The sequence below is a fragment of the Macaca nemestrina genome, chromosome 16, assembly GCF_043159975.1.
Source record: "Macaca nemestrina isolate mMacNem1 chromosome 16, mMacNem.hap1, whole genome shotgun sequence".
Taxonomy (NCBI): Eukaryota; Metazoa; Chordata; class Mammalia; order Primates; family Cercopithecidae; genus Macaca; species Macaca nemestrina.
Window position 1 is genome coordinate 100743735 of NC_092140.1, and position 18976 is coordinate 100762710.

The window sequence follows — 18976 nt, forward strand, 5'->3', positions numbered from 1 at the left end:
GCTAACCACCCGTGAGGGGAACAGAGATGGAGGAGCTTATTAAGGGGCAGAACTTGAGGTGTGCCATCCATACTGAGTAGGTAAAAGAAGAGGAAGTACTTAGCTCACCACTGATCTTTAAAATGTTTGTGTTCACCTTGGGTGGATAAAGGCGAGGTGGGAGACAAAGTAGGGCTGCGAGCTCTCACTAACAATTAAAACACAGATCTTGACCAGACCGGGTGGCTCATGCCTGTAATCCCAGCACTTTGGGAGGTTGAGGTAGGCAGACTGCTTGAGCCCAGAAGCTTGAGACCAGCCTGGGCAACATGGTAAAAGTGTCTCTACCGAAAAAACAACAAAAAACTTTCAAAAAACAAAAATTAGCCAGGCGTGCTGAAGCATGCCTGCAATCCCAGCTACTCAGGAAGCTGAGGTGGAAGGATCACTTTAGCCCAGGAGGTGAAGGTTGTAGTGAGCTGAGACTGTACCACTGCATTCCAGCCTGGGAGACAGAGCAAGGCCGTCTCACACACAAAAAAAGAGGCCCACAGATCTTTAAACATTTAGTCTGAATTTAAAAGGTATTATTAAAAACACATTGCTACAACCAAAACTAAGTGAGATATCACACACACAGAAACCTAAGTGAGCGCGACAAGCAAAAGAATATAGTATATAATGGCTATATCCAGACAACATAGGTACAACCATAAAAGGGCCATATATGCCAAAACATTTAGCTTAGCTGTGGTCAGTCTGATCGTATTGTTATTTTGAAACTGTTGTGTATATAATGTGGAGTAGAATAAATGAGTATCTGGGGGATACTAAAACATTATTGGTGGCTGGGCGCAGTGGCTCACGCCTGTAATTCCAACACCTTGGAATGCCGAAGAGGACGGATCACCTGAACCAGGAGTTTGAGACCAGCCTGGCCAACATGGTGAAACCCCGTTTCTACTAAAAATATCAAAAAAAAAAAAATTAGCCTGGTGTGGTGGTGTGCCTGTAATCCCAGCTATTCGGGAGGCTGAGGCAGGAGAATCGATTGAACCCAGGAGGCGGAGGCTGTAGTGAGCCGAGATTGCGCCATTGCACTTCACGCTAGGTAACAAGAGCAAGACTCTGCCTCAAAAAAAAAAAAAAAGGGCCAGGCGCAGTGGCTCACACCTGTAATCCCAGTACTTTAGGAGGCCGAGGCAGGTGGATCATGAGGTCAGGAGATCAAGACCATCCTGGCTAACACGGTGAAACCCTGTCTCTACTAAAAATACAAAAAAAATTAGCCGGGCGTGGTGGTGGCGCCTGTAGTCCCAGCTACTCAGGAGGCTAAGGCAGGAGAATTGAGTAACCCAGGAGGCGGAGCTTGCAGTGAGCCGAGATTGTGCCATATATATATATACATATATATATTTTTTAATGTCTTGACAACATAACTGAAGATATTATGAAATATTACATAATTAAAGTTGAAAATGCTGCCAAAGAAACACATCAAAATGAAATTTTACTCTATCACAAAAGCAAAAGAGAAATTTTGGTGTCAGTGAAATTTACTAAACTCAAGAAAAGCAAAAGCTACCCTAGACTTGACCAATTATTGCCTCAAACCAATGTTATGTGCCAAGCACTTGATAGGATGTGCTGTATAAAAACCAACTTGACTCAATCACATCAGGAATGTTATTTTAACTTGCCAGCTTGCCCTAATGCGGACTTGGCAGCTAACATAATAGCTAACATTTACTGAGCACTTAGCAAGTGCCAGACTTGATGCTAAATATTCAAATGCTTCATCTCACTCATCAACTCAGGTAACCCACTCCTGAGTTGAGGAGTTCCAGATGTGAGAACTCCCCTAAAATGACCGACCTCAAGACATCAAATCACCAGGTGGCACTAGGGGCTGTCAGGCCTCCCAACCAGCACTCTAACGAATTTATGTCAGACTGTCTCCTCTTTCACTAATTTATCCAAGCCTCTCTAAAACTTGGGTAATTTTTTATAACTTATTACTAATAACTCATTTGCTCAGTCATTCAAATTGTTACTAAAGCCCTTTTTCTATGCCAGGCACTGTCCTTGGGACTGAGGAAGAGGTGGTAAGACTCAGACCCTGCCCTCAGGCAGTTTCTAGTCAGTAAGAAACACAGATATTAATTATTCCAGAGCTGAGATCTGACAACAAACAAGTTAACAATAAATGTAACAAACTGATTACAATTGTGATCAGCACTCTAAGAGTACTAGGAGAACAGAAATCTCCCCTAGACTGACAGGTCAGAAAAGGCCTCTCTGGGGAAAGAGACCATTTGATACTGGCAAGGAAGAGGCTGGCAAAGCCCACTTGAAAAGAGAAAAGGTCATGTTGCTAGGACAGGCTTTCTCACACTAAGATCAGGACCATGAGAGAAATATAAAAATTAATTCAAGTCATAAACAACATTAAAAAAAAAGAAATAGAATAGAAAATATCAAAGTGCATCCCATGAAGTAGGGGTATCTTTCTCGGAAACTTTATTTCAGTGATTTATTTGTGTGCAGGTAGTGGTGCACCGGGTGGTAGTTGCGTGTTTGTTTTTAACAGTGGGTCTGGATAACTAAAATAAAAAGACGGGCTCAAGATGAGTACCCAGAGGTTCCAGCAGAAGTGGACCTTGCAGACTATGGTAAGTTTTTTTGTTTGTCTGTTTTCTTTAACTTCACTCTAAAGATAGCGGGAAATGATTAAAGGGGGGAGCAATGACAATTTTTTAAAAAAATTACTCTGGCTACAATGTGGCAGAACAGATTGAAGAAGTTGATTGGAGTAGTTTTCATCTAAAACAAGAAAGACAGCTGGTTAAAAATCTGACAAGAATCAGAAGTACTTTCGTAAGAATGTTAAGGATCAAGAGAGCAAGACTCTTAATACCTAAAACAGAGCCCTGCACATGGGAATCTGTCCAATAAATATTTGTTCCATGAATGATAATAGCCTGAGCAGGGTGGTGGAACTGGAAATAAAGACAAACGGAAATGGCAGAAGTAAAATTATTAGGACCTGCTGTTGAGCGAGTAAGAATAACGGAGGTACGGATGAAAATTCAAATTTCTGAATTTGACTGTGTAGCCTGTGATTCCTCCTCCCTCCCTTTTTAAACTGCAGGTCATGCTTAAGTTTTTGCCTTTTAAATCTACAGCCGCATCTTTTAAGCTTCAGGAAGTATCTTGTTGACAGTGTGCACACTCCTTAATTTTATGAACCCCTCCCACCTTTATCTTTTAAAAAATTGAGTTCTAAAGCTTAAATCTCTCATTAAAATAAATGCCTCACCACTTTGTTTCTTTCTGGACAGTTATGTTTTTGTCGCCACCTGGACTAATGGGTTGCACAAAAACGAGGAACATGCTACCTACGTTTTGTAATTTAAGTAAAAGACAATGTTGAGTGATTACAACACAACATTCTTGCGTCAGATATACTAATCTGCACATAATGCACAAAATTACCACTAAAAAACACTGCAAAGAAGTGTTTTTTGTTGTTGTTGTTTTAACAAAAGCAGATGAGGTCCCATGTGGCACAGAAGCTTGAAAAGCTGGTTAAAAACAACCACAAAGTTATTAAAACACCGTAATATCCAAAACCGCAAATGCTGCAATGAAATTGGAATTATCTACCATAAAACTCCACAACATGCTATAATTTCATTCATTCATTCAACGTTCATTCTACGCCTAAGACTGACGCATCGCTAAAGCTCCGGGGAAGACCCCCAGGCCCCTCCACGCACTCAAGACCCCACTAGGTCCAAACAATGCCTGAACTATACGCGGATTCTGGAAACCTCACAGCACAAAACCCATCCCGCCCTCCACTTCACCAGGCCGCGCTGGGCCCGGGTACCGCGGCGAGCGAGAGGCCTACGACGCCGGGCGGCTAGATTAAGTGCTTCTCTCCAGCCTCACCGGGAAGGAAGCCAGCGGGAAGAGAGAGGACTGGGACACGAGGGGAGCTTTGCGGGGCTGGGGCTCGGGGGGAATCCGGCCCAGGAAGGCGAGAAAGTGCGGTTACCTAGACGCTCCCGTTCCGAAGGAGAAACCGCCGCCCGTGCCGGTCCCGCCTGCGGCCACGGTGGTGGAGCCCAGAGTCCCGGACCCGAAGGAGAACCCTGTGGACATGTCTGCCCGGGGCTCGACGCCGTCAGCAAGATGAAAGGGCTCAGGGACACTGCTCTCGCCTCAAAGCCGAGGCGGGCCGGGGAACATCTCTCTAGCCCGGCACCGACCTGGCGGGAACTTCCAGCCCCAACGGCGGCGAAGGTAAGGCTGAGGGGGTGGAGCAACCACGCAAAAGTACGCCCGTCGCTCGCCGCGCGCACGTAGCCCGCCGGAAGTGAAACCGCCGCGCAGGGAGCTCTGGGACGCCAGTTGGGAGGGGTGCGGGGGGGTCGGCGAGCCGCGCAAGGCACCCCGGGACCAGGTGGGATTGGCGCACTGCCCAATCTCTTAAAGGAGTAGGCTCCCAGAGTTTAAAAACAGTGAAACCATTTCTGTCATTTTTTAGTTGTTCTATCGTAGCATCCGTACTGACATAATCTGCACATTAGAATGATGAATGTCAATTACTGCTCATATGTAGCCTCCTGCCAAAAATGATGCTCAGAATCGGGGAGGTCCCTCCTGAGCATCTCCTAGCTCCCCACCCAGAAAAGGAGGCGGCTTCGGGCCTTCGTTGGCTGCCACCCCATCATCTCTAAGAAGGAAGGGGAGCGTGTCTGCTTCCTGAAGGTTCGGAAATCCATCGAAAATAATCCATGCAACCGTCCGACGACGTGAGCCCCACCCCTGCGCCTCAGGCCAGCTGGACGCCGTTGTTGCGAGCCCGACGCGCGGCCCTGAAGTGGGCCCAGGAGAGCGTCCCCGGCGTCCGTGGGGTGGCCGGCTGTGGTCCTAGCGCCCAGAAGTGGCCAGGCCCGCGGGATTTCCTGGCCTGCGGTCAAGTCCACAAACGCCGTCCGCGCATCCTGATGCGGGAGGGCGGGACCTGGGGCCGAGCGCGGGCGGCTGCGCCGGAAGCGCGGTGCAGGGCTGTAGGGCGCGCGGACACACCGCGTGCTGCAGGCACCGTGAAGTGGAAGGTTAGGAAACGCACAGGAACGTGTACGAGAGAAGGCGAGATGTGGAGGGGAACTCACATTTCTAGGGTTACTCAAGAAAAATTCGCGTTTAAAGAGAACCTCTCTGGCGAAGCGTCGGGAAAGGCTTCCTGGTGGTGGTGCATTCGAGGGTGGTTGTCGTAGTGTTCGTTTTTATTTTTCCCTCAGGAATTGTTATATTATCCCCCCCAAATGGTGTTCCCACTCGTGATCTCTAACAAAATCCATCCCATAAGCAATCCCCGGATTTATGATCTAAAAAGCCCAGTGGCTCTTTAGTCTGGCACTTGATGACCTCCGTATGAGGAGTCTTTCTAACCTCATCTCACAGCTCTCTGTAATTCAGTACTTTAATCTTGCGTTGAGCTTGGGCATTGCCACCAGCTGTGGACGGAACTATTTCCCTCCTCCCCCAATCCGTATGTTAAAGCCCCGCCCCACCCCGATATGTTGGTATTTGGAGATGGAGCCTTTGGGAGGTAATTCAATTTATATGAGGTCACCCGGGTGGGTCCTCCATGGCGGGATTAGTGCCTTTAAGAGAAAAAACAACAAAGAACTTGTTCTCCTTTGTGTGCCATGTGAGGACAGAGCAAGAAGGGGCTTTCACCTGGAACCCAAACTGCCCCATCTTTATCTGGTACTTAGTCTCCGGAATTGAGAGAAGTAAATGGTGTTACAGCCACCTCAGTCTATGGTATTTTGTTACATCAGCCAAGCAGACTAATACACCACCTCTGTGTTTGTATAATTGAAACATGTACATTTTATTTTATCTATTTTTTAACTTAATTTATTATTTTTTAAATTTATACTGTATTTTGAGATGGAGTCTCGCTTTGTGGCCTTGGCTGGAATACAATGGCCTATCACTGCAACCTCCGCCTCCTGAGTTCAAGCGATTCTCCTGCCTCAGCCTCCCGAGTAACTGGGATCACAGGCGCACACCACCACGCCCGGTTAATTTCTGTATTTTTTAGTAGAGATGGGGTTTCACCATGTTGGCCAGGCTGGTCTCGAACTCCTGGCCTCAAGCGATCTGCCCACCTCGGCCTCCCAAAGTGCTGGGATTACAGGCGTGAGCCACCGCTCATGGCCATAACATTTTAAACGTCATGGAGGTCATAATGGGAATGATAAAAAAGAAAAAAAGGGATATATTTGGATTAAGATATAAATAAAAACTTCATAGTTATCGAACAGGAGGCAAAAATAAAAGATTGTTGTGAGTTTTAAAGCTTCAGTGATATAGAGAAGGCTATTTTCAGTAATGGCTATAGGGTGGTCAGTAAGAGGATTGTTCACATAAAGTCTTCCTTTTGACTGAAAAATAAAAGATCCACATGATTTTTATGGGAAGATAGAAAGGCACTCCCTATGTCTTTGATTTTCTCATGTATTCTTCCCAAAACTTTTGAAGAATACTAACCTACAATTAGTAATAGCAAAATGGCTGGCACTTAAGAAATATATATTAATGAACAAGACTTGTAATATTCGCAGGAAGAAAAGAGCATGTAAAAATATAGGAACTAATATGTTCATAATAGGGGAAACTGGGTGTGAGGAATATGAACATTCTCTCTATGTAATTAATAATTCTGTAAATCTATAACTTTTTTTTTTGGACGGAGTCTCTGTCACCAGGCTGGAGTGCAGTGGCTAGATCCTGGCTCCCTGCAACCTCCGACTTCCTGGTTCAAGCAAGTCTCCTGCCTCAGCCTCCTAAGTAGCTGAGATTACAGGCACATGCCACCGTGCCCAGCTAATTTTGGTATTTTTAGTAGATGGGGTTTCACCATGTTGACCAGGATGGTCTCAATCTCCTGACCTCGTGATCTGCCTGCCTTGGCCTCCCAAAGTACTGGGATTACAGGCGTGAGCCACCACGCCCAGCCAAATCTATAACTGTTTTAAAGCTAAACGTTTATAAAAGAAATAAAGGAAATCTGACTTAGATTAAAGTTTGGGTTTGGGGGGAAGCCATTCCAATTAACAAGCAAACTATCCTTTCAACTTTGTTTTATCAAAATTTTAGTGTAGCATTTCCTGCCTTGTATCTGACAGAATAGTTTTAAGTTATGCTACAGTAATAAATCCCCAAATCACTCAAGGAGGAGCACTGCAGAGACAAAATCTGGAATATCTGATGAGCAGTATTGCAATCTACCACTAGATGCACCAAGTATAAGACTAGATCTCAGAGATCCCTTCTCTTTTTTTTTTTTTTTTTTTTTGTTGAGACGGGAGTCTTGCTCTGTCGCCCAGGCTGGAGTGCAGTGGGGCGCTCTCGGCTCACTGCAAGCTCCGCCTCCCGGGTTCCCGCCATTCTCCTGCCTCAGCCTCCCGAGTAGCTGGGACTACAGGCGCCCGCCACCACACCTGGCTAGTTTTTTGTATTTTTTTAGTAGAGACGGGGTTTCACCGTGTTAGCCAGGATGGTCTCGATCTCCTGACCTCGTGATCTGCCCGTCTCAGCCTCCCAAAGTGCTGGGATTACAGGCTTGAGCCACCGCGCCCGGCCAGAGATCCCTTCTCATCTCATATACCTTGTACTGCTTGTCCTATTAGTGAAGAAAGAAATTACATCCTTACATTCTACCGAAATGAAACTCCAAAGAAAGCAGTTTTCAATAAGCTCAATGGTTTGGTTAGTGAACTGAAAACAGTAAAATAGCAGTAACTGAGCATTATGCATACATAAGCCTGAATCCTATCTGCAACCGAGCAGAACCATGGAGCACTGGAATCTGGCTTCACCCTGACCTAGTCTAGGTAGAGTAACAAACCTATCCCAAAGGATCTTCCAGATAGTACTCTTTTCAACATTAGAGGACTTGAACCTATGTGTCAGTTCTGTGTGAATTGCTGCTTCCAAGGATGAAGCAAGTGCTTCAGATTGTAAATTCTAGAGCAGGCCATTTTGTCTTTCCTTGCTTCTTACATTGTAAGCATTCTGTTAGAGAACTCCATCTTTTGCTGATTTGCCAGCAGGATGATGACATTGTTAATGTCATAATCAAACTGAATTATCCAAACAGAAATAGCGCTGTAAAAAATTTTCTTTTTTTCTTTTTTTTTTTTTCTCCTTTTTGAGACACGGTCTTGCTCTGTGCCCAGGCTGGAGTGCAGTGGCACCATCTTGGCTCACTGCAACCTCTGCCTCTCTAGCTCAAGTGATCCTCCCACCTCAACCACCTGAGTAGCTAGGACCACATACAGGTGTGCACCACCATGCCCGGCTAATTTGTTTATTTGTAAAGATGGGTTTTCGCCATGTTGCCCAGGCTAAAACTTCTAATTTGTGTTTGCATTACTATATCTAAAATAGGTTTGCTTTGGTGGGGGTGTTCAGATCAGGATAACCATTTGAGAAGCTCTCTCAGCAGAGGTTCTAACACATAAAGGAAGTGGGAATCTGAAGTCTATTGAAAGGAGTCTGTAATATCTCTAGTTCTGGTCCTCTGAAATATCCAGAAGAGAGGTTATCTTTTAGAAATTACATGTAACCATTTGCCTTCAATCACAGTCTTTATCTTGAAAATTATTCTCAGAAAAGGTCTTAAAAATTTTAGGGTTTTAAATATTTAAGTAGTGTCCTTCCACTTTAAAAATTCATTAAATTCTCAAGTGATTCAACAACCACCACCACCAAATGTATATAGAGAAATAAATCAATAATGCAAGTTATGGGATGATGGTCAAAACAAGGTATATGGGTGTTCATTATAATAATTTTACAACCTTTCTGTAGGTTTGAAATTTTCAAACTAAAAAGTTAAGGGTGAAAAGCTTAAAGCTAAAACAAAAGTTCCCAATCACAGGTCAGAACAGTAATGGTCTATTTCCTGACTATTTTTTTCACTCATCACCCAAGAAATGAGAAAAATAAATGTAAGGAGTTATCTATAAAGCTAAATGTATTTAATTCAAACGATAGTCATTTATTTTGAGATACACCCTTCCTATTGGCAGAGATGGGACCTGAAAAAGTTGCTTTTATGACTTGACAACTGTAGTGGATAAGGAAGACCGGGAAGAGAAACTAAGCAATGTCAACATAAGATAAACGATGGAAGCTATCTTCTGGCCACCAATATTTATTATTTCCTTCCTTCTCCCTTAAAACCTCAGTTTTCTCCAAAGTGCCAAACTAACCAGATAAACAACTGTACGTCTCCATCTTCCTTTACAGGTAGAGGTGGGTGGGAAACATGAGATGAGACTTCCAGGATCACTCATTTTCTTGGGGACAGATAGCTGGCATACATCTGTTTCTACTTTCTTCTCCTTTCTTCCTGCTGCCTGGAACTTAGACACAATGGCTGGATCTCCAATAGCCATCTTGGTCCATGAGTGACTTTAAGAACGGAAGTCATATGCAAACGAGGGTATCACAAAAAAATAGCATGAGCTTAGGTCCCTGATGGTACACTGTAGAAACAGCATGCCAACCCTATACTACCTACCTTCAGATTTCTTTTACATGACAGAAAAGTCCATTTCTATGTTATTTAGTCCGTTAGAGCTGAATCTGTATTATTCATAACTAAATGCAGTGTACCTTTTTAGTAGGCGTTCACCCCAAAAGATGAATTTTACATGTGTTACTGAGGAAAACTAGGAAATATCCAAGATTGGCAAAGGTCAATAGTATATATAGGACTGGAATATAACAATAAAAATGCCACCAGTGACCTATTATCTAATTGCCTTGAAACATGCCAACAGAAAGGCAGTGGTCAACATGTAGTCTCAAAAAAATGGGAGCCAAAGAGGAACAATATATCTGCATTTATTGCTCTCACCTTTCATGGAAACAAGTCATTGTGCTTGATGGATACACATATTCTGTCACTAGAGAGATGTCCACCTCCACGAAGCAGGAGTACATTCATGTCTTTTCCATCTCATGGATAAAAGTTCCCTAAGCCTGCCCAATTCCCGTTGCTCTGAGCAGTTTTCCCATAATCTAATTAGACCTCTTTTATTGCAAAGAATAGGAACTCTCTCAAGGTAGTTCAAGCACAAGTGTGTGCATATGTGGTGGAGGTGTGAGAACACGGAGTTATTGTACAGACACAGACAAGTTTCTAGAAAAAATGGGAGTAGCCAAGCCTTGTGTATATCAGAAACCAAGAGCCAGCTTATAAGAAATGAAGTAGAGAGAGCTGCACCTACTTCAGGGAATTGAGGCGTTCTGCAAGCCCCAGAGGTTAGATGAAGGGTTAAGTAATTGACCAAGTTGCCCAGGGGAGAAAGAAGAGGCATTCAGGCATCTGCTGCACACAAATCAGTGATGCCAGATTATAAAAGGTTTTATCAAGTAAGACCTGATGCTCGGGGAGCCAAAACAGCAGCTAAAAAGCAAGCAGGAAGGAAGTGGGCCAAGACAGTCAAAACAGATTCTCCTACCCCGTCCCACCTCCATCCCACTGTCATCAAACCTGGGTGGTATAGGGAAAAGGAGAAGCTTTGAACTGGATACATTTTGATGAATATACATCAGATTATTCTAAAATACAAGAGAAACAGGTACTTCTCCAGGATCAGCTCAAGCTCCTGTTGAGGAGAGGTGAAGAGACAGCCAACAAAGCAGGCTTGAAGGGTAGTGGTGGAGCAAAAGAAAGATACTGTCTGCTCGCACCCCACAGAACCCAGTGTTCAATAAAGTGGTCATGTAGAATACAGCATGACTAACCACTGTATCGGCAGTATTTGCACTGTGTCAACAGCAAGTGCAAAAACCCAGACACAGATGCCACTTGGCCAAATCATCAAGATTTACTTATCTAAAGGATTTAGAGAGAAGGACACTTAGAAAAAATAAAGGCTAGTAACCTTTTTAAAGACAGAATGAGGAGCAAGTCTCTGAACCCCCAGATCCTGAAAGAGTGAGGATCACACCAACCTATGGAAACATAATACTAGTATTGTCTTCCTCCAATCCAGCATGAGGATAACCTGGACATGTGTACTTCTTTGGGCCAGGTGTACCTACTCAATTGCAGAGATACAGAATACATAATGTGATCACTTGAATACAATATACAGTGCATTCAGACAAATTTCATCCTGAGACAAGATCAGTCTCCCCAAATGAACACAGCCTGACCCAAGTACATTTCTGAACTCCATGGTGAAGAACTAGAATGAGGATCGACAGGTATCTAGATATTTCTGGGAACTCTAGGACTTATTCTGCTTAACATGTACATATAACTATTATTTATTGAGTGTTTATTTACTACGATTATTTTTAGAGATGGGGGTCTTCCTCTGTCACCTAGGCTGGAGTACAATAGTGCAATCATAGCTCACTGCAGCCTCGAACTCCTGGGCTCAAGTGAGCTGAGTGAGCTCTGATTGCTCCTGCCTCAGCCTCCTGACTAGCTGGGACTACAGGCATATGCTGCTATATCCAGCTATTGAGCACTTATCGAGGCCGGCTACTATGCTAAGTACTTCTGTTCATTATTTCATTAACCTGTACAAATAACTCGATGAAGAACATAATGATAAGTACTATTATTTATACAGATAAGGACATCAAGCGTTAGAGACGTTAAATGATTTGACTAAATTCACAGCTAGTAAGTGGCAGAAATGAGATCTGAATTCAGATATCTTTGACTTCACAGAGAATTCTAATCATAGACTTCACCTTCTTCCATAAAACTGCTAGAAATAAAAGCCAAGAAACGAAATCAAGTGAAATATTCTTGCTCTTTTAATGATTTACACTTACTTAAGAAGCTCCAAGATTAGGAACTGTGATTGCTTTTATAATATCCAAATCGCTGGTAAACAGTAAACGTAATTATAAAAGCATCCACTATTTGCAATAGCAAAGACTTGGAACCAACCCAAATGCCCATCAATGATAGACTGGATAAAGAAAACGTGGCACATATACACCATGGAATACTATGCAGCCATAAAAAAGAATGAGTTCATGTCCTTTGCAGGTACATGAATGAAGCTGGAAGCCATCATTCTCAACTAACACACACTGGAACAGCAAACCAAACACGCATGTTCTCACTCATAAGTGGAAGTTGAACAATGAGAACACATGGACACAGGGAGGGGAATATCACACACTGGGGCTTGTCAGGGGTTAGGGGGAAACGGGAGGGAGAGCATTAGGACAAATACCTAATGCATGCAGGGCTTGAAATCTAGATGGGCCAGGCGCGGTGGCTCACGCCTGTAATCCCAGCACTTTGGGAGGCTGAGGCAGGCGGATCACGAGGTCAGGAGATTGAGACTATCCTGGCTAACGTGGCGAAACCCCGTCTCTACTAAAAATACAAAAAATTAGCCGGGTGTGGTGGCGCGCGCCTGTAGTGCCAGCTGCTGAGGAGGCTGAGGCAGGAGAATCACTTGAATCCGGGAGGTGGAGCTTGCAGTGAGCCAAGATCATCGTGCCACTGCATTCCAGCCTGGGCGACAGAGTGAGACTCCATCTCAAAAAAAAAAAAACACCAAAAACCTAGATGATGGGTTGATAGGTACAGCAAACCACCATGCCATATTAATACCTATGTAACAAACCTGCACATTCTGCTCATGTATCCCATAACTTAAAGTAAAAAATTTAAAAAAAAATTGCAAGACAATAAATTTCTGTTGTTTAAGCCAACCCCCTAAAGAGTATCAATATTTTATTTTTAAATGTAAAATATTTTCTTACATAATAATCAAAATATCAAATATCTCTTGTGCCTTTTATGGGGCATTTTTTATTTTATTTATTTATTTTTTTAGTAGTGTAAAAATAAAGATTAAACATTACAGAGAAACAAATGTAGAAGACTCTGATTACATGGTGGCTCATGCCTGTAATCCCAGCACTTTGGGAGGCCGCGGTGGGCAGATCACTTGAGTACAGGTGTACGAAACCAGCCCGGCCAACATGGCGAAACCCCGTCTTCACTAAAAGATACAAAAATTAGTTAGGCGTGGTAACGCATACCTGTAGTCCCAGCTACTCAGGAGGCTGAGGCTTGAACCCCGGGGCAGAGCTTACAGTGAGCTGGGATGGCGCCACTGCACTCCAGCCTGGGCAACAGAGTGAGACTCTGTCTCAAAAAAAAAAAAATCTGATTCCTCATTATTTCAAACCATAATAATAGTTTCTTTGATGCTTTTTGTGAATTTTTAACTTTTAACTTTTTGTGCAAAAATACTCCATCTTTAAATGCAAAGTAAATTAAGAAAATGATATTTTATTAAAATCATCAATTATTAGTCATGTCAATATTTTAAGTTGTTTTTGTAGGCACATGTAAGAAAAAAACCTGATGTCTCCTAGAAGTTGGATGATAAAGGGAATTATAAATATACACATTAAAACAAAATTAAGTTACAGATATGTCTTGTTAAAAAGACAGCATAGCTTCTATACCACATCTTGATAGGAACCTAGCAGATGGAATGGCATATCTCAAGAAAGAATAGGGCCCTTAGAAGGAGGATTGTTCAACAATGAGGCCTCGTTCAGGGAAATCTAATATTTCCCTCAAATAATGAACCTTCAGGACTGCCTCCAGAGGCTTGCCTGGCCCAGAGCCACTCCTGCCTTTTCTTGTGGTTGGTACATCCTGATAGGGTTGACTGATGCATCAAGATCTTTGCTGAATGGCAACAGCCTCTCCTATCATCCAGCTAGTTTCCCCTGCTCTGAATTCAAGCCATCTTCTCAACTGCAATGTGACCTCCCCCAAAGCTTTACAGGAAGAGAACATGTTGACCTTCATTCCCATCTGCTTTCTTGTGGTCAGTGATTACACTGGTATTTTGATATTCACCAGTCTAACCTTGAAAACAGATCTCTTCTTGATTGTCTTCCTTCAGATTAGTTTGTAAGTTGCAGCGGACTACTCAATTGAATTGTAACTGTATTAAGTGCTCTATTGGCGTGACTGATGAGATCAGACAGCAGAAAATGCTTAATCTGATGAATGTTATTGAATGTCAACATTTTTTTTTTTTTTTTTTTGGAGACGGAGTCTCGCTCTGTCGCCCAGGCTGGAGTGCAGTGGCGCGATCTCGGCTCACTGCAAGCTCCCGGGTCTACGCCATTCTCCTGCCTCAGCCTCCCGAGTAGCTGGGACTACAGGCGCCCGCCACCTCGCCCGGCTAGTTTTTTTGTATTTTTTAGTAGAGACGGGGTTTCACTGTGTTAGCCAGGATGGTCTCGATCTCCTGACCTCGTGATCTGCCCGTCTCAGCCTCCCAAAGTGCTGGGATTACAGGCTTGAGCCACCGCGCCCGGCCTGAATGTCAACATTTTTTAAGGGAAGGATAGGAAAGTAGGAACACAGGTGCATATTGAAATTCTCTGAGACTGGATCATGTGCTTTATAAGTATTACTAACAATAAAACAAGTATTAGTGAATGAACCTCTTCTCTTTCCACTGTTTCTTCATGTCCCACCCCTTGTATTGTGGGGAAATGGGTCCTTTTGTTCCTTGCAGTAATCACCAAGGGGAGAACTGGTGACAGAGAAGCAGATGGCCTGTATCATCTGGATCCTATATATGGTACCTGACTGGGGCTTCCACTTAGCTACTGCTGCTAACAGGACACCTGTTCCCAGAGCTCCCTGTGCCCTTCACATGCACAGGGTCTTCAAATAATGATGCAGGACCTCCAACAAAAGTACCAAATCCCTGCTCCATCATTCAGTAGTGAAGCTTGCCAATAGGCAAGTTCTCCTATAAAGGGTAAGTTTCCAATCAACATTTTATTGCTGGAAAGGACCATTAAAGATGATCAGATATTGGAGGATTGCTTCTGACATCAAAGTCAGAGGCCAAAATAGCAGAGAGAGAACCTAACAGCAATAGAGTTCAGGAAGCAAAAATTACAAGAAATATATAAATAAATAAAAACTATTATTCACCTAGGAGAGATGAGATCTTACATGTATCAGAGCAGAAGGCTAGAAAACAAATAAATGAACAAACTGAAAAACAGAAAAATAGGAAAATGTATGTAACCAAAAAGATCTCTTCACTTAGAAACAATAACATTCTAGTAGACAAACCTTGTGCTCAGATTTTGGATTCTTTTTTTTTTTTTTTCCAGTTAGGTCATCCTGGGTTCAGAACAGATCTTGGATTCTCATATCATTTTCCAATAAAAGGAACCAGAGCTCCTTGGAGAAATGGATGATTCTAGGGCTGGGGTGGGAAAGATGCAAGGTGAGCCTGGAATATCTTGTGGTACAGCCTACCTGTATTCCCAGCTACTCAGGAGGCTGAGGCAGGAGGTAGCTTGAGCCCAGGAGTTTGAGGCTGGAGTGCACTACAATCACGCCTATGAGCCACCACTGCATTACAGCCTGGGCAATATAGCGAGACCTCATCTCTAAAAAACAAACAAATAAATAAATAAAAATAAAGTCTATTTAAAGTGAAAACAGAAAATAAAAATATAAGCCAGGCACAGTGGCTCATGCCTGTAATCCCAGCACTTTGGAAGGCAAACCTTGTGCTCAGTAGACAAAAAAGAAAAAGGAAAAGAATCCAAGATCTGAGCACAAGGTTTGTCTACAATTATATATGTATGTACATGTATATGTGTGTATATGTGTATATACACACATATGTATATCTGTGTATATGTATATACACCATATGTATATACACACACAAATATACATATCTATATAATTGCGGCAATTAAAAATATTAGAAACATTGGAGTATTAAGTTGTAAGAATTTCCTAGAGAGTAGATTAGAAAGGCAAATACTTAAAAAATAGGAGTGAAAGGATAGTAAAATTAGGGAGTCAGATGAGGAATTTCTACTGAAAAAAGAGAGGGGCTGGGCACAGTGGCTCATACCTGTAATTCCAGCACTTTGGGAGGCTGAGGCAGGCAGATCACTTGAGCCCAGGAGTTTGAGACCAGCCTGGGCAACATGGAAAAAACCCAAAAAATACAAAAATTAGCCAGGCTTGGTGGTGCCCACCTGTAGTTCCAGTTACTCAGGAGGCTGAAGTGGGAGGATTGCTTGAACCTGAGAGGTCGAGGCTGTAGTGAGCCGAGATTGTGCCACTGCACTCCAACCTCAGTGACACAGTAAGACCCTGTCTCAAAATAAATAAATAAAAATAAAACAAAATAAAAAGAAAGGAGAAAGGACAAGAGGGAAATAGGAAAGAAGAAAGATGCAGGAGAGAAGACAGGTGAGAAGAATAAAAAAATTAAAAAAGGGAAGAAAGAAAAAGGAAGAAGGAAAAAGAATGAAACAGTAATTATTACAGAAATAATACAAGAAAATGTCCCAGAATCGAAGGACTTATGTTTTCAGATTACAGAGCTCAAAACATTAGGCAGAAAAATAAACAAGAAAGCTAAGGTTTATTGTTGACATTTTAGACCATTGGCGATAAAGAGACCCAAAAAGCATCCTGAGAAAGTAGAAGCGATACCTAAAGGGAAATCGGAACACCATCGGATTTCTGAACTGCATTGAAAGTTAGGATACGTCTCTGGGAGCTTTCAAAATCCTAATTAAAATTACAGAATTCTAGACCCAGTCAAACTTCCCATCAAGGATTTATGCTGCATTCACCCTTTCTCAGGAAGTTAATACAGAATATACTACATCAAAATAAAACAATGCAAGTAAGTAAATCAAGAAAGATAAACCACAGGATCTAAAAATTCAGCGCAAGTAACCAACACATTTCTCAGGCCCATGGTGAGGACAGTCCCAGGATAATACTCATTCAGTAAGCTCAGCGAACACAAGTACAAACTGGAGCAAAAGGAGAAGAGGCTCCTAGAAGCATCTGGAGACCTCTAAAGAGACGTCTTGAGGAAAAATAATGGAACTGAGTGATTGTCAGATTTAACCATAAGGAATATTCTATCTAGTGCAAGAGTAGTCAACTCAAGAGTCAAAGAATGTCATTTAATATTTTGTCTGTTATTTTACTTTATTTCTGTAAAGCTAGGTAATTTTCTAGACTATCATATTAACATAAATAGAACTTTAATATGGATTTTGAGAAGCCAATCAATGTAAAACAGTTGTCAAGAACACAGACTTTGAAGTCAGCCTGTCTGGCTTTATAACATGGATCTTGGCTTTATCTGCTATGTGATATGGGGCAAGTTACTTTACTTCATTGTGTCTCACTTGTCTCATCTCTAAAATAAGGAAAGCAATAGCATTTTCCTCCGAATACCTGCAAAGCACTCAGTACATTTGGTCACCTGACATCATTGTGATGGCCTCTCTGTGAGAATTGGTAAAGAGAGGACACAAGAAGTGAGGAGATGAGAAGAGGGAGGATGATCTGTAGGGGAATGGGGAAGGAGGAAGATATAAATTGGGAGGAAAATGATATAAAGAGGTTTTATTAAGAAAGTCTTGCTGTGTGCTATACAATTCACCTCTTTCTGTTTTCTCAAAAAGCAATCCTCAGTAAAGACCTACATTATTTTTATCTTTCTCTCCATATATATTCGTATATATATATTTTTTCTGAACAGATTTTGTGGGGTTTTTTGGGGGGGAGGGGGTGGATGTGATACTGTACTAAGGTTGGTTTCTAGGTGGTTTAATGTAACTCTTCTTACATATTTACCTTAAAGGAGTCAGCAACTCCACCACAAAGGCTGTTGTGTTTAATAACCATCTCCATTGTGTTGGCAATCTGTCTGAAACATAGTAGGCACTCAAAACAAAACAAGCCAAGACAACTTGAACAAAATGAAACAAATAAGTGAAACAAAAATTTTAATTATAAAAGAAAATGTAGATGTTAGGCTTTTCTAACACCAATCGCAGTAAGAAAGCTGAAGATTACAAACCCTAATTCGCTTAGTACAGAATACTTAGGAAACGTAGAGCAGGGTTTCTCGAACTCGAACTCCTGACTTCAATGGATCCGCCCGCCTCAGCCTCCCAAAGTGCTGGGATTACAGGCCTGAACCACCGCACCTGGCATAGAGCAGGTTTTTTCAACCTCTGCACTGTTGTCGTCTCTGAGCCGGATAATTAATTCCTTGTTGTTGGGGGGTTGGTCTGGTGCCTAGTAGGGTGTTCAGCAGCTGACTTGCGACTTGGCCTCCACCCACCAGTTGCCCCCCACCGCCACCCCCCACCCCCATTTGAGACAACCAAAAATATCTCCAGAGCTTGCCCAATGTCCCCTGGGGAGAACACTCACTCCAGGCTGAGAAGTACCACATTAGACGCATTCTAACAAAAATAACCCTCCTCTAGAAATGTAAACTTTTTGTTTACATAAATAAAAATTACAGAACACAGTTACATCGAACCTATTGTTCTATAGCCAGTTTTTTTCTTCCCTCGGTAATGCAGCATTCGCATTTTCGTTACGTGATATCCCTCTGCAGGGTGAGTTTTAATGGAGGCTGGTGCTGACATCGTATGGAATTGAGGTAGCAGGCGGGACTCTGACAGCAGACCAGATTGAGGACTAGCTAATCATCATACTTTACATAAGGAATCCGTAGTATTGGAGATTTGTTTCAAATAAGGCTGGTTTCGTTATTTGGTTATTTCCTTAGAATAATAACTCCAAATCTAATTATTTCCTTAGAATACATTCTTATGAGTAGAACTGCAGCTCAAACTAAATTTGGTGGTGTCCATTGGTATGGCGACGGACCCCAGAACATCCTCCAGTCTTGCCCTCACCCCACAAGCGCCCTTTACTGGGGATCCATTCTCGCGCAGTCTTCCTCCCCGACCGCCCCGCGTGGGCTCTGCGGGACGACAAAGACGGCCTCGGGAGGGGTGGTGAGCAGCATCGGCCTCCTCCAGCAGGGGGCGCTGTGGGATCCGCCGCGGTCCGGGACGA

At 42.8% G+C, this 18976-nt stretch overlaps 2 protein-coding genes and 1 long non-coding RNA gene across 8 annotated transcripts in view; 1 reads left to right on the forward strand and 2 right to left on the reverse strand.

The window, feature by feature from the left end:
• Positions 1-4170, reverse strand: part of LOC105490331 (nucleoporin 58) — a 50065-nt gene extending 45895 nt beyond the window's left edge. For all 3 annotated transcript variants that reach the window (XM_071081528.1, XM_071081527.1, XM_071081526.1), the window contains exon 1: positions 4040-4170. In XM_071081528.1, coding sequence (XP_070937629.1) covers positions 4040-4146 — 107 coding nt within the window. In that variant the 5' untranslated portion in view covers positions 4147-4170. The remainder of the gene's footprint in view (positions 1-4039) is intronic.
• LOC105490231 (myotubularin related protein 6) overlaps positions 4165-18976 on the forward strand; it is a 112676-nt gene continuing 97864 nt past the window's right edge. For all 4 annotated transcript variants that reach the window (XM_071081523.1, XM_071081525.1, XM_071081522.1 and 1 more), the window contains exon 1: positions 4165-4287. In XM_071081523.1, the coding sequence (XP_070937624.1) occupies positions 4177-4287 (111 nt within the window). In that variant the 5' untranslated portion in view covers positions 4165-4176. The remainder of the gene's footprint in view (positions 4288-18976) is intronic.
• Positions 9072-18947, reverse strand: LOC112428085 (uncharacterized). The gene is made up of 3 exons (XR_003019970.2): positions 18814-18947; positions 15368-15501; positions 9072-9483 (listed from the first exon to the last, which is right to left on the reverse strand). It is a non-coding gene; the product is annotated as an uncharacterized lncRNA (long non-coding RNA).